This window comes from Rhizopus delemar, genomic scaffold (genome assembly GCF_000149305.1).
Source record: "Rhizopus delemar RA 99-880 supercont3.19 genomic scaffold, whole genome shotgun sequence".
NCBI lineage: Eukaryota > Fungi > Mucoromycota > Mucoromycetes > Mucorales > Rhizopodaceae > Rhizopus > Rhizopus delemar.
The window spans coordinates 568,453-583,341 of NW_027137845.1; the positions used below are offsets into that span (position 1 = coordinate 568,453).

At 36.9% G+C, this 14,889-nt stretch overlaps 8 protein-coding genes across 8 annotated transcripts; 2 read left to right on the top strand and 6 right to left on the bottom strand.

Moving 5' to 3' along the window:
* Window positions 1–128: 128 nt before the first annotated feature.
* On the bottom strand, window positions 129–1,649 carry RO3G_16342 (uncharacterized protein; the record flags this gene model as incomplete). The annotated part of the gene is made up of 3 exons (XM_067670926.1): window positions 129–1,259; window positions 1,322–1,481; window positions 1,534–1,649. 3 exons carry the CDS (start codon window positions 1,647–1,649, stop codon window positions 129–131), a joined length of 1,407 nt encoding a protein of 468 aa, XP_067527027.1.
* A 1,885-nt stretch (window positions 1,650–3,534) lies between these two features.
* On the bottom strand, window positions 3,535–4,027 carry RO3G_16343 (uncharacterized protein; the record flags this gene model as incomplete). Its single annotated transcript, XM_067670927.1, has 2 exons — window positions 3,535–3,545; window positions 3,850–4,027. The coding sequence occupies 2 exons, from the start codon at window positions 4,025–4,027 to the stop codon at window positions 3,535–3,537; spliced, it is 189 nt and encodes a 62-aa protein (XP_067527028.1).
* A 1,849-nt stretch (window positions 4,028–5,876) lies between these two features.
* Window positions 5,877–6,391, top strand: RO3G_16344 (uncharacterized protein; the record flags this gene model as incomplete). The annotated part of the gene is made up of 2 exons (XM_067670928.1): window positions 5,877–6,287; window positions 6,368–6,391. 2 exons carry the CDS (start codon window positions 5,877–5,879, stop codon window positions 6,389–6,391), a joined length of 435 nt encoding a protein of 144 aa, XP_067527029.1.
* Window positions 6,392–7,140: 749 nt separating this feature from the next.
* RO3G_16345 (uncharacterized protein) lies at window positions 7,141–7,794 on the bottom strand (the record flags this gene model as incomplete). Its single annotated transcript, XM_067670929.1, has 1 exon — window positions 7,141–7,794. One exon carries the CDS (start codon window positions 7,792–7,794, stop codon window positions 7,141–7,143), a length of 654 nt encoding a protein of 217 aa, XP_067527030.1.
* A 93-nt stretch (window positions 7,795–7,887) lies between these two features.
* On the bottom strand, window positions 7,888–8,428 carry RO3G_16346 (uncharacterized protein; the record flags this gene model as incomplete). The annotated part of the gene is made up of 3 exons (XM_067670930.1): window positions 7,888–7,935; window positions 8,029–8,276; window positions 8,419–8,428. 3 exons carry the CDS (start codon window positions 8,426–8,428, stop codon window positions 7,888–7,890), a joined length of 306 nt encoding a protein of 101 aa, XP_067527031.1.
* An 826-nt stretch (window positions 8,429–9,254) lies between these two features.
* On the bottom strand, window positions 9,255–9,587 carry RO3G_16347 (uncharacterized protein; the record flags this gene model as incomplete). Its single annotated transcript, XM_067670931.1, has 1 exon — window positions 9,255–9,587. One exon carries the CDS (start codon window positions 9,585–9,587, stop codon window positions 9,255–9,257), a length of 333 nt encoding a protein of 110 aa, XP_067527032.1.
* Window positions 9,588–10,952: 1,365 nt separating this feature from the next.
* Window positions 10,953–11,525, bottom strand: RO3G_16348 (uncharacterized protein; the record flags this gene model as incomplete). The annotated part of the gene is made up of 1 exon (XM_067670932.1): window positions 10,953–11,525. One exon carries the CDS (start codon window positions 11,523–11,525, stop codon window positions 10,953–10,955), a length of 573 nt encoding a protein of 190 aa, XP_067527033.1.
* Window positions 11,526–13,418: 1,893 nt separating this feature from the next.
* On the top strand, window positions 13,419–14,093 carry RO3G_16349 (uncharacterized protein; the record flags this gene model as incomplete). Its single annotated transcript, XM_067670933.1, has 3 exons — window positions 13,419–13,451; window positions 13,496–13,579; window positions 13,632–14,093. 3 exons carry the CDS (start codon window positions 13,419–13,421, stop codon window positions 14,091–14,093), a joined length of 579 nt encoding a protein of 192 aa, XP_067527034.1.
* Window positions 14,094–14,889: the final 796 nt, after the last annotated feature.

Sequence of the window (14,889 nt, forward strand, 5' to 3'; positions counted from 1 at the left end):
TAGAGAGTTTTATTTATTATTACACAAGCAAGATAAAGAAAAGGTGATTAAAAATATTTTACAAGACTGTACACAAACGAAATTGGATATGAAAGGGTGATAACTGAATTATACTTTGGTATATTCCTTTAAAGACGATTCTTTAGCTTTTCGATACCGTCAATCATATCTTGGCTGGATGTACTACTCTCTACATCTATAGTCTTGCTTTTGTCATGCTCATCAATGTCTTTGCCGGTCGTCTCGGGCATAAAGAAAGCAATGAAAACAAAACCACAAAAGTTGATAACAACAAAAACAATGAAGCTATATGTACCGAGCCCTGTGCTCATACTTGGCCAAATTGTGTTGATAACAAAGTTGAAAAGCCAATTGGAAGAGTTGCCAAGAGCAGAACCAGCTGCTAAAGCGTGTAATGGTAACAATTCCGGAGCAATAAGCCAAGGGATAACACCGCAGCCCATACTGTATGAGCCTGTGAAAAGTATAGCAGAGGCGATTGCGAGGCCTCCGATACCTTTCTGACCAGAACTGTTTTTAAGTGTTGAACCCAAAACCATCATGACAGAGGCAATACATGTTCCACCGGTGGAAATGAGCATAAAACCCTTGCGTCCAACCTTATTCATGAATATCACAGCAATAAGGGTGGCAATGATGTTAACAGAGGCATCTGCAAGCGATATGTTGGTGGCCAAGGTTTCATTATTAAAGATATCTGTAAAAAAGCCCACAGAGTAAACAGACATAGGGCCAATACCGCCAATCTGATTGAATGCTTGGACAACCATGACAATGATTGTATTCCATGTGATCGATTTATCTTTGCAGGAAATAATATCCCAAATAGACATTTGGCTTTGAGTTGATTCAATTTCACGTTGACGAGCCGCAAGTAACGATGCAAACTCTTCTTCTACATCTGCACCAGCACGGAGTTTTTGGAGAGTAGCACATGCTTTTTCATATTCCTTATTGGCACAGAGACGCCGAGGACATTCCACAGTGAAAAAATACATGATTATGAATTGAATAGCAGCTATGAAAGAAGGAATGGCCCATAAGAAACGCCAGGTGGGGGCATTAGACATGTAGCGACCACATACTTGAGTAATCAAGATACCAAGGTTAAGAAAGAGTTCAAAAAGAGAGCCAAGTGCGCCCCGACTTCTTTTTGTGGAAATTTCTGAGACATAAATAGCTACAGAAGAACCGCACATGCCCGAGGCTATTCCAACAAAAGCACGACCAACAGAGTACTGTAAGAATTAAAGAGGGGTATAAGTCGGAGCTTGGAACATGGAGACTTTATGTAATTTACCATGCCAATGTTAATAGCGCAAGCAGATAACAAGCCGCCTAGTACCATCCAAAGGCAGGAAATCATAATATTGTCGCGCCGACCAAACCAGACATTCATGTACTTGCTAGCCAAGCTGCCAAAAAAACCACCAATGGCATAAGCGCCGATAGTATAGCCCCTATAATCATGCATTAAAATACTGAATTGTCAGAAGCTGTAAGTTTATCTACCATGTTGAAAAGTTCATTGGCAAACAGCCGGGTAATGCACCAGATGAGACTGTTCCAGGCAGACAGCCCTTTGTACCATCAGCATTGATATAGCCCATAATAACACTCTCAGGCATGTTTGGTACACCTTTTAAGAAAGTATAAGAAAAATGAATTAATATAAACTATAAATTATAATTCCATACTAATATGCCATCCAACATTAAAGCCTGAAAGTGCGGCGACAGTTGCACAGGCAACCATGTAAATAGGGAATCCCATATCTTGAGATTTAGTTTGCTTTGGCATTGTGTATGTACTATGCTTTTAATATAGATATTGGTATGGAGATATATTGAAAATTCAATGAGATAGATTAATAGAAAAGGTTGTGAAAAGAAAGGATAAGCAGGGCGATCAATATATAAGGTTCTACAGCAAAGGCGAGTATGTATAATTTATTCAAAGATAAGACAGGGAGATAACGATAGGGGAGCAAGAATCGAGATATGAAAGATTCGATTTCACTTTAATATTTTATAGATCCTAGATAAACTTCCGTTTCCAGTAATAGCTAATATACCCTCCCTTATTTGCAATGTGATTCGTTACTTGATTATATAAATCAATCTGGGAATGAACTACAGTTGTTTAGCATGTCTTTTTTCCCGCAAGATGGAGCTTTGTGTATCGCTCGATGTTTACTGATGACATACAATTGTACAAAAGGCCAGCTTTACTAAAAGGGGAACATACTATCTTCACCAAATATATCATATTTGGCTTTATTAATGTGTCATTTACTTGCACACAGTTAATGAGAATTATCTCACGGGATAGAGTATATACATCGATGTGAATTTATAGAATGGCTTTATTAGTTAGTTTTACGTTTCTTGGCATCCTTATCCCGTCGCTTTTTTACTTTTCTTTTGCAAGCATACTTTTGATTCTGCTAGTAAAAGGCTCACTTGCACTTATTCTCATAAGCAAGACTCTACTTTACTGAAATCATACATCAAGTACCCTCTGTTTCAATTAAAACTCCTTACAGTCATGACAAACAATTATACCCAGCAACAAAAAGATGTACGTGTGAAAAATATCGCTCTTCTTTTGTTTTGAAAAGAAAAATTACATGTATACAGCCCCTTGTGTATATTATTTATAAAATACCCTGTTTCTGCTCTTACTATTATACGTTCATGCATTAAAGTAGCTTTACTTGTCTGACACGCAACACTTACGATATACCATATTTGCACACATATTCAGTGCTTCCAAAAAGTAATGTCACAGCCAATCAAAATCAATGTCATTAGCCAATGAAAAACGATAACACAGGCCAATCAAAATTAATGCCACAGGTCAATTAAAAAATGATACCTTAGGCCAATTAAAATTAATGTCATGTTTTTGTTTAAATGTTATATTTTATTAAAGGTCCAATTGAGCGCTAAAAAATAAAACAAATAAGTGTCCGCCCGTACCAGATCAATCCGTTTGGAGGTTTGATGTTTAGAAAAAAAAAACCCTTCGAGTTTAAGGATAAAAAATGAGAAAGGAAAGTAGGATGCATAGAGAAGCATACAAAGTTAGTTAAATTGTTTCAGCCATTCAATTAGTTTTTGGCCATGAGGTGTCTTGCATGGGATGGCTGTATAGTGTTGTAGTTAATCTAATTCATGGAGGATAGAACATATAACGGGCCATCGACAGGTCCAGGACAAAGCAATACTAGAGGGAACAAATGTGCGCGTCGGAAGCATATTCAAAAGGAAAGATATAGGATCAGCTATTGCTTCAGGCATACAGAGGCGGCGATGCATATTGAGGTAGCTGATGGCGTGACGTCTTGACAGGTTGTTGTTGGGATGGTAAGGGGAGGGTTTGGGAGCTCCACCTGGCAACTAACTAAGGCGCCATCGTATACATCGACTTCTTTCTTCATGAGTCATTGGTGGCCACAAGATAGGGTCGAGAGTGATTATTGGTCGACAGCTGGATAGTAGTCTGGAGTTCTTACTTTGGATCTGTTTTTCAAGGTTAGAGTGGAGGCTTTTCTTTTTTATTGCTCTAAAGCCTCGAGTATCTAAGTCGGTTATTGTTGGCGCATCAATTTCCACAGAGCAATTTTTGATAGTTTATACCATTGATGGCCTCTTGTGTACTGTATATGTGGCATTAAGCGATACAGCAGTGTGTCCTCAGGTAAAGATAATGAACGAAAGAGGAATTGGGCTTGCAGGATAGCTACTCTTTCTCTCATTGTGGGTAACTTAGCCAAATGGAGCGTCGCCTTGGTGGATGTTTTTCTAGACGCGCCGTAGAACTTACATATGCATTTGTCTTGTGCCTCTTCTAAAGATTTCAGCTGAGTATGATTGAAGCAGTTGATAGCTATGCCATATTCCATTCGTGGCCGAACTATTTGAGCATAAAATCGAGAGCATAGGAGCTTGGAGAATCCAGATGGGTTTAACCCAATAGAAGATAGGACATTCATCGTATACATGGCTTTGAAAATATTGCTTTGAACAAGCTTCTCCGGATCAAGGTGGCCGCCTGGTTTGAAGGGTATTCCTAGGTAAGTAAAATTTGTCACTTGCGGGAGAACTTGGTCATATATAGCATATTCTATTGTCTGTGGTTGGTTATCCAAAATGACGCATTTTGAAGGATTCCACCGGTATCCTATTTGTATACTATGTTCTTCGCATTTTCGTAGTAGGTCAACCATAGTTGCTCTGTTGGCTATCAAAACCACATCATCCGCGTAAAGTAAGCAATTCAAGAGTGGTGCTAAATATAATGGGGGTGTATCATCCTCTATAGCTTGATGGCGTAGGTATACCGGAAGTTGATTTATATATACCGACTAAAGGTAGGGCAAGAGGATGGATCCTTGGAGTACTCCAGCCTTTGGATGGAAACGCCTAGAAGTTGCATTTGAGAGGAGCACTTCTATCTGGACTTCATCAAACAAGTTGCGTAGAAGACCTAGGAGTGGAGGGGATATATAAGGCTGTAAGATCTCCTATATATAGTTCCTGTCGACAATATTATAGGCGAATTTTATATCCAGAAAGGCTAGTACGGGCTTGGTATGATAATGTAAACGCAGTATATGGCAGATTTCTGCAAGGCAAAGAGCTTGATCTATCGCACCACGTGATTCTCTAAAACCGCCTTGTGCAATGTCAAGTGGGTATCCGTTAATTTGCAAGCTATATTGTATGCAACGTTTCAAGATCTTTCTAAAGATAGAAGTTAGACTGATAGGTCGGTAGTTACTCGGTTCGTTAGCGGAGCCTTTTTTATATATTGGGACAACTTGAGCAACACGCCAAGATTGTGGAGTGTAAGACCAGATCCAGCATAAACGGAAGAGCGAAAGAAGGAGCGATGCCAGTAGATGTTGCATAGGTTGTAGCATTTCATTCCGGAGGTGGTCTACGCCGGGTGCTTTCTTTGTTGGTAAGTTTCTAATGGTTTCTTGTATATTCTCTGCAGTAATTGGGCACTCTATCTCAAAGGGTAGAATTGGATTATGAATATTATTTCTTTATACTTCCCTAAGTAGTTATCCCGAAAATATATTCTCTAGATGTGAAGCCATTATGTCTGCAGCATGCTGAGGACCTTGAGGTGTAGAAAATGTTGGTCGTAGGGTGCGATGTTTACGGATACGACTGAGTTTAGAAATAGCTTTTGTGTACTCTCCAATTGCCATCTGATGACAGAACCTACGCCAGTTTTCTCGACGTCGTTGGTGAATAAGACGCCTCAGCGTTGCAGGTGAATGTCATGTTTTTGTGAATCTGCTTAGAAATCATGTCATAGTAATTCTTGGCACGGAAAAGTATAAATACGGGTGGTACTCAGGCATTTCTTTTGTTTTTCAATACTTTACAATTTAACATGAGTATAATATTTCTATTCGAAGATGGACATGGAAATGTTGTTGATGAGAATGGTGGCCCTGAGCCCATGGATTACATTGTTGATGAGAATGAATTTATTGTTGAAACACTTGCTACTCATAGTGAATACATGAAAACTGCATCCTCCAGCGAATCTTCCTTGACTTCTCCAATGTTTATAGAAAAGCCAAAAGATGAAGATACTCGTATGAAAGAGGCAGATGTAAAACGGGATTATGTGGGTTATACTGTCCAGGATAAAGCTCGGTTTTTCGATCTGAAGATTGAAAAGTGTATGAACGCATCAGCTGCAGCGAAGCAGTTAGGTATTCACATTCGAACAGCGTACAGATGGGTTAAGCAGTATAATATGTCCCCTGATAGCATTTTTGACAGTATTAAAAAGTAGGTCGAAAATGTATCTTGACAGAAGATCATAAAATGACTGTTGTCAACTTCATTGATGCTAATCCATCTGCTTCTGTCGTTGAAGTGACCGGGCATCTGTTGAAGCAATTTCATGATCTTAAAATTTCTCGCAGCACTGTTTATAACTTTATGAGAAGTGAATGCAACCTTTCGTTGAAAAAAGCAGATTTCCACTCTATTGAAAGAAACAGTCCAGCAAAGATTGATGAACGATACAATTGGGTTTGCAAATGGGAAAATACAGACATGAATTTCCTGACGAATTGCGTGTTTCTTGACGAGTCTGCTTTTAACATCAATATGAAACGTTCAAGAGCTTGGTCCAGAAAGGGTACTCGTGCTATTGTTACCCGACCTATAACGAGAGCAAATACAACGTCTATACTGGGTGCCATCTCAGCAGCAGGTTTGATTACGGTTGCTGTAAAAAAACCAAGGCCTGCGAAGAAGAGAAAAGCTGACGGATATATAAGTTCAGGAATTGTAACAGGCCATTACATTAGTTTCTTAAAATTGACTCTCGATGAAATGGATAAACATCCGCATATGAAAGGCCATTATATAATCATGGATAATGCACCCATTCACACGCATGAAAACATAAGGAAGTATATTGAGTATCGAGGATATACATGTGTGTATCTTCCTACTTATTCTCCCAAACTCAATCCAATAGAACAATTCTGGGCAGTGGCAAAGAATAAGGTAAAACGCCATAGATTTTTGCAGGAAGACACTCTATCAAAAAGAATTGCGGAAGTTTGCGAAAGTGTGGAAAAAAGGCATTTCAGAGGTTTCGTTTCGCATTCTTACAAGTGTTGGGATAAATGTCGAAACAGAGAGCCCATGTAATGACCACTGACAATGACAACAATCAGATAAGCAGAATCAGGTAGGCACTATCTTTATTCATTTACTTTTTAATATAGGTCAAGCAAATTAATCCATGGTAAATATATATATATATATATGTAAATAGCCGGATGTTTCAATTAGAAGTAAGGCAGGTAAGGCATAAAGTAATGCAGGTAAAGCTACAGCTTATTCAGAAAAAAGCCTTTTCCCCATTTTATTTTTTCTCGTTCATTTTTATTGAGTATTCATGAATACAAATACGGTTTGGATTTATAAAGTTGGGCGGCACATCAGATGGATGAAAATATGAAATTGTCACTGATCATAAACAAACGTAGTAATAAACATGCGAAAGGAACAATGTGAGAGCGAGCGAGATCGAGAAGAGGAAGTGAAAAAAAAATCAAGGTAACGAAGGCAATCAATTGCGCCGAATCTTTAAATGACACGGTTTCTTGCGATCTTTGGATATGGTGAAGAGTTGGTCGAATTTTTGACGCGGTAAAGTTGGCGTATAGCGATTCTTGGCACTCGCAACATCAATGACAGGTACACAAACTCGATGAAAAACATCAAGGATTTTCAGGACGTTCGGTAGTTCAGGTACAAACCTTAGTAAACCTTGCAGTGAGTCTGGGATCTTGATCGTTGCTAATTCAAGCATCACATATAAGCCCTTGGCTGGCAGTATTAGGAGATAGAATTTTATAGTTCGACCGATGATTTGAATTGCAAGCATCCCTTGCATCAATTGGTGGTCCAAGCCGTCTTTGCAAAAAACAGCCACTTTCAACAAGTCATTGCATAATGCAAAGCGATCCTTTTCACTGTTAGCAGGTTTGGCCTCACCGTTTGCCAGGCTTGACTTCCATTTTACACCGCAGCACTTGGTAATACATAAATCCGGTCGATTTATCGTAAAATCTGCATATGCTTTGGCTTCCAGAGTTGCGTCATTGATCCACCGTAAACAAATTCCTTGATCAGGATCATCAAACAAACCAGTGAGAAAGGGATCAATGAACCGAGAATACAATTCAGTTTCATTGGCAACTTCATCCATAGGTACACGCATCAGCTTCATATATCAAGCCGCCTAAGGCCTGGGAAAATTTGTGTTCATACAGTAGCCACTCTATTTAAGGGTGTCTGATTTATGGGTGTATTTCTAAAGAACGGCATAGGTCCTCAGCATAAATACCACTCTACCACTATTCTATTTAAGGGTGCAACTTAAATATTTTTTATCACTAAATAGAAAAATTTTTATAAATAGTTTTTTGGAGTACTCTAACAATAAATTTTTTACCTTTGTAAAATAAGATCGAAAATATGTTTGCTCTTTTGACTTATTTAATTCAGCACAAGAGTCAGTCGATTTCATTCGAATTCGATGATGTAATTTACGATCAAGGTCGTCCAAAGGAACTTTGTACATGAGAATAGTTTCATAGGCTTCTCTCAACCGTTTTTTACACTCTACTATATCGACACGCTGCTCATCTTGCTCTGTGTTATCATTTTCTTCTGTTTCATCTATGTTGCCTTCTGCCGTTTCTTCATTATTAATAGTACATGTATAACATACTATCATCTCGCTTTCAACTGCTTCAAGGTTCAACTGGCTAACATCAGTAACTTTGTTGTCAAAGTTTCTGGGGAGATCGGGGAGTATTCCATTTATTGTTTCTGGTTTTACTTTGAGCCATTCATTATCTAGAAAAAACATAGCCTGAGCTTAATCCATTTTGTAAACATTCGGATTATCCATCTTTTTACTGATATACAGACATAAAGCACGGTCGTACTACTGGGCTCGGAAGTGTACTTTAAAGTTGTCAATGATTCCTGTGTATACAAAATATTAATGAGAAAGCTGTAAAAAAAAAAAAAAGACAGTTTATATAGCATTTTATAAACAAATAATAGGCTACCTGCATCAAGAGCCTGTAGCTTGCTAGTCGTGTTTGCTAGGAGAAATATCAATTTAATATTGTTGAGCTGAATTCTTATTTTATGAACGGATGCATTACCCAAAAGAAGAGCAATTTTTCTATTCTGTCTTCCAAAGGCAACATTTAACTTTCTCACGTATGTTGTCATCCAAGCATTAGTAAAATAATGGTATTCAATTTCATGTCTTTTTTCCAATTGCAGCCATAGATAACAAATTAGCTCTTATGTTGTGCGATAACAATTGGTTGCCCTTTGTAAGTCCCATCCGCGTTACAGAACAACCCAACTGTCAGACAGGTTTTACTATTTTTAGACCATCAAGCGACTTGGAACGTATGGTTCTTCTTGGTGGTTGCTGGTAATATAAGCCTGTTTCATCAAAGTTCATGATATCTACAGGATCATATGGCCCAAGAAGTTCTTCTATCTTCCTCAATTCGTTCTGGATGTTTTCAGAAGCGATGTCTACCGAGGCACTTTCACCATACATTAGCCTGTATTTTACTCCAATTCGCTTAAAAAGTTTAGTGAGCCATCCAGAAGAAAATAAATTTCATTTTCAAGGATTCTATACTTTACTCAAGCAATAGGTCTTATATATCGAAGAATTGAGTCTCGATTGACTGGCAGATTGCTATTCTTCATGTCTGCAACAAACTTTACTACTTCATCAAGTTGAGGATAGCGTGTTGTTGTTAGACTTTTGCCATTATTGACAACATTAATATTACTATATGGCGTTTCAGCATTTTTGAGAATGTTTGATATAGTCTGTTGGGTAAGTGGTTGATCTAAATTGAACTCCTTCATAGCCCATTCACCTAATTCTGTTTCATTAAACTGGCTAGTAGCACTTTGATCCAAAAGCTCAATTTTTGAGAAAGAAAGACGTACACGTTTATTATTAGACATTTTTTTATATACAATCTAAACAAAGAAAATAAATTTTGTTATGTCATATATTTATTCTCATCAAAATTATTTTGAGTCTACAACTCGTATATTATCCTTCCAGCAACTTTGATCAAGTCTTAAAAGCAAGCTTTGATTTGCTAATGTCCTTACACAATTACCAAATCTATACCAACCGACAGTGGCCTATATGGAAACATGCTGTACAAACATGTCTATAATATAGCTACAACACATATTAAGTAATTTCAATTTTTTAACAGCTACGAATTTCGATTTAAGGGTATGTTATATTTAAGGGTGGATATTCCAAAAATTTTGGCCACTCTTAAATAGAGCGACTACTGTAATTGAGACTATTCTAATTTTCCATCTTAGACAATTCATATAATCTAATCAAGATGATAGAGAATTATTTTTGAGAATGCTTACCACGTTTTATGCCTTTTTTAATACCTGTCTTTTTATTTCTTTATTCTTTTGATACGATTTACAGTGAACCTTATTTAGTGTGTTGCTGACACAGATATTTATTTAATTAATGATAGCAGCTCACAGGATAGTTTGCATGTTGCGGATAAGGCTATTCAGTATGATCGAATCGAAACGCTTATTAATATGAACGCTCTCTCCAGAAAACCAGCAAACTCAAATAGAAGCCGATATGAAGAAGCTTATTACAGGTATGAAATTATCACTCAGATGACAAATTTTTCATGTCGTGTTGAGCAACATGTCGCCTTAATGCTGATACTAACATCAAAAGGGACGCTCTGTCTTTGATTGCCTAAAGAAAAAGTCATCCAGGTTTATTGGAATTGTCACAAGAGTGGATATATTGCAGCAGAATGCACACGGGATAAGCCATTAAAGAAAGCTGGAATGACTCTCTTTCCCAAACTGCAAATTTGTGTTCGACAGCAGTACAGGTTTTGTAGCATTTGTATGTATGCTACCTTTTTAAATGGTTAATATGGCTGGAGATGTTTAACCATTTTGATATTCACCTTTTCTTTTCTCAAAAGCACACATTTGGCGCGCCTATTGGTGTTTCATGTTTGATGAGTAGCTAACCCAGCACATAATGCTATACAGTAGTTCTGTTCCATTCAAAGAGGCAGACTTGATCTATTATAACTTGTCAATTTGTTTCTTCGCTGTTAGAAGTGCGACATATTTCTTTTTGTTAACTAGAGTAAAATTATTTATTTATAAAAAAAATATATTAAATAAACTAAGAACATAAAGTTCACAGATATAAAGTTGATATTTTATACAGTCCTAAACAACGTTTTGTAAACGATTATATTAAAGGTTTGTTAAATAATCTACAAGCAAATCAGGCAAAGGATTGCCAGTTATCTTTTAGAGTTGCTTATACATGTAGACTAGGCACTGTGAAAGCAGTGTTACAATTAAGGCCAGGATGGTTGTACCGATAGCTGTTCGTCTATAAGGTGCAAATCCATTAGGTTGCCATTGTTGTCGGCGAGCTTTCCATACTTTTTGAATTTGCTCAGTTTTTTCTGGGTCATCGGGCTTAACTTTTAACATCAAATAAGCGTGATCGCTAGCGCTAAAGTCTCTGTTTCCGATCCATTTCTGACGCACATCCATGCATCTCACCATGGTCCAGTCTAATTTAGCAGAAAACAGCCCAAAATAATTTGGGTTTCGTAAAGTTACTTCATTGGGGTCCCAAGGATCGTAAAATCCAGGATTACGTGCTCTCTTTAACGTCTCAAGATCGAACCCACTGACAAGCTCAAATATCCAGGAACCAATCATTCGCCATATAACTCGAATAAGACGAACGGGTAATGTTGAAAACGGGAATCCAGCACCTGCCAAACGAAGATTATATTCATGCTGAGGGTCTCTATAAATTGCCATAACATGTCTATCAAACCAGTTGCTCTCTGTATCTCCTACAGACATCAATCTATATCTATCACGTGCATATTTTAGAGAAAAGCGAGCTATAGAGTGAGCCATGGTATTCAAATCACCGCCAATGATTTGATGTGGGAATTCTTTTGCATTCTTTGATGCATCTTCAAATATATCGGCAAAATTGTGTACACGATTAATAATGCCTGTGAATACCTAGTAGTCATTTAGTATTTCAACCTCTTCTTTTTCTTTCTTTTCCAGATACCTCCAAATGAACACAGTAGCAAACAATAGGGGGTAACGACTGTGCCTTTACTGTTCCGACTAATGTATATCGTCTATGATAAATCAGTCAGCTCAGTGTCTCAATATGCAGATGAATCCTATCAATAAAATTTACTTTCCAACCCTAGGCTCTTTAAGCCATTTTCCATGTTTATTCCAACTGTATGCCTCTTTTCGATGCTCAAGGACTCTAAAGTCAATGTCATGCTTTGATAAGATAGCATTACCGTGAACGCCTCCTCCCTTTAGTTTAGATAGGCTTAGTATTGTTACGTTCATTATCTACATAGTATATCTCTTTTTAACCCTACAGCATCACGTAAAGCTCGAATGGGGCTATCAATTTCTTGAAATTCACAAACAAATCCGCCCTTCAACTTGAGCGCTTTGCATAATTCTTGCATGTGGTCACGGTTCCCTGATCGCTTACAAAGTATGTCTACTTCTTGAAGCATAATAACATCCGGATCCAAGTCTCTAATTACTCTTATGATTTCTTCTGACTCTATAATAGATTGTTTTAGGTTATGTTCAGAGAGAAATGGATAATTCAGTGTAAGTTCAAACCATAATTTCTTTCAACGTTCCACTGTAATATCTTTAAGCTTTCGGGTTCAGTAGACGATTTATTGTCAGCTCTATAGTCATGAATAACGATTTGGCTTGGAATGGGAAGCTCCATTATCTGCGAAGAGGAGGATAAATAAAATTTTCTGGGCAATAAAAAAAATCTGGATGTGCACTATTTATTTCGGAAAATTGTTTAAGCGACAGGATACTTGGAGATGATTTGGCATGACACGTCTTTGAGTTTGATTGTGCATGCTTGTTTGTGTACACAAACACTACTTGTAAGCGTCTCAGATTACATTTAATATATATGTACATATATGCATTGTTGGGATTTCAGATCGAAAGTGGACATTTGGATACTAACTTGATTCGCCTAGTAATTGCAAAACGAATGAGACCTTTTCATTGAATGAATTGGAAAAAAAAAAATAAAAAAAAAAAGTAAAGTTCTGCTAACGTTTTGTTACAAGGCAGTTATAATTAACAGATACAAATACACTGTTTTTGCTTTTCAAGTAAATAGATTGCTTTATTGTTTTTTATGACAGATAATCTAAAAGAATGTATATTTTAAGCTTATACTTGTTCATTACTTACTTTATGTTTGCACATGGGTGTAATTTGCCATTAGCCATTAGAGATGTTAGCAATGACAACTTTCTTTACCAAAAAGAACTTTTCAGCAATAAGCAATAATATAAGTTTGATATTCTTATAGTTTTATCGTATTGGAAAGAATAACTTTGCTCATAAGACTCATGTTCGTCATCCGAATGTGTCCCATTAGGAATTCCTAATATAAAAAGAAAAGAAAAGAAAAGAAAAGAAAAGAAAACCGACATTAGACTTGGTTGTTATTTTTTTTTATAAACTTACATTTGACCAGTGTTTGAGCTTTCTTTTTTATCTTTTATGCCTTTGGCATCTAGTGTACTTTATGAATCAAAACAAGGGAGAAAAAAAAAGCAGTAGTTTGTTAAGATACAGACTTTTTTTTTATTTCAGGTAAAAGCAAAAAGGAAAAAGGAATACCCTCCATGTTAAAAATATTGCACTCAAATAATAAAAATTGTTCGAGCAATGTATAAGCTATCCTTTGGGATATCATTAAATGTAAATTACATGAAAAGTAACTGTTTGACTTATAATATGTTCAGATAGTGAATAAGTGTAACATTGGTAAAATAAGGCTAACTAAGGTTATGCTTCACATGTCCAAGTTGCCCCTCATGTCGGAACGAGTCAGTATACTACAAGCGCAGTTCCTCTTTCGTTCTCTATATTTACCTGAAGATGCACTGCTTCACCGCCTACTACCTTACGTCCAGTGTACCAAAGGGCATCAATGGTACCTTCTCTCTCGGACTTCCCTTTGGAAAATGGCGTTATTTACTACGGACGAACCAAATACCCGCTCATTCAAGGCTGCTAAACGACGATTTCTGCAACAGAACTTCCAAGCAGTTTTCTAACTGCCGTCGATCGATCTCCATAGATCCTATACTCTGGTTACCCATGTCCAAGTCAGAGCGTAGCCGCTGTATACGCTGGCGACTAGGCTGGCTTCCTGATGGCAAGCCAAGACCATGTCCAAAACACCCTATGCAACAGCTCTCTAAGAACCATGCTATCAACTGCCTTGATATGCACCGACGCTTGTTTATGCCTGAAACTGTCCAGGATCCACTATCATTTCTTTTGAATATGCTTCCTCTACGTCCTTCGATTCCCCAAAGTTCTGCTCTCATCTGGTAACAGCAATAGCCGATTATATGTTCCATACTGCATGAATTAGATCAGCTACACCATGACAAATGATCCCTGTCAAATACCCCCATGGTCAAAAGCTTCTTATATGGTTAAGCCAATTCCTTTAGTTTTTCTTTGATAACTCCACTCATTCCTCCCCTTTCACATTTTTTACTCTTGTACCCAAAAGAGGTTTTTTTCTAAACATGAACATCCTAAAGGATTGATCTGGTCAGGGCGGATTTTTATTATAATATTTTTGCGCTCAATTGGATCTTAAATAAAAGACTATGTTTAAAGTAATAAGGCTACAAAAAAAGCACTTTTTTTTTTTTTTTTTTTTTTTTTTTTTTTCCCTTCTTCTTCTCTTCTTTATAAAAGGTAAGATCTTAATATTATATATATTTCATTCCTGTTCTAATGGTACTTGTACTTTAGTAAAACCGTATTTGTTGCTTACTTTATGGTTTAAATGGTCTTTTTTCTCCCTGGTCCATCTAAAGCAAACTACTATTACTTTTACTACATAGCCTTCATAGCTAATAATTATTATAGATATATGCTGCTTCTTTTTTACTTGTTGGTAATGCTTAACTAGTTTTTTCCCATGGTCTATCTAAAGAAAGGTACCGTTACTTTTATTATATATACATACTAGCTAATAATTGTTATAGACAAATGCTGCTTTGCTTTTGCTATGTTCTGGTAAAGTAATTGAGAAATAGCAATAAAACCAAGAGAATACTTTTTGAGACTGAACTTTATTTAAGACAATCTTAATTGTTAAAAAAGAAATCATTAC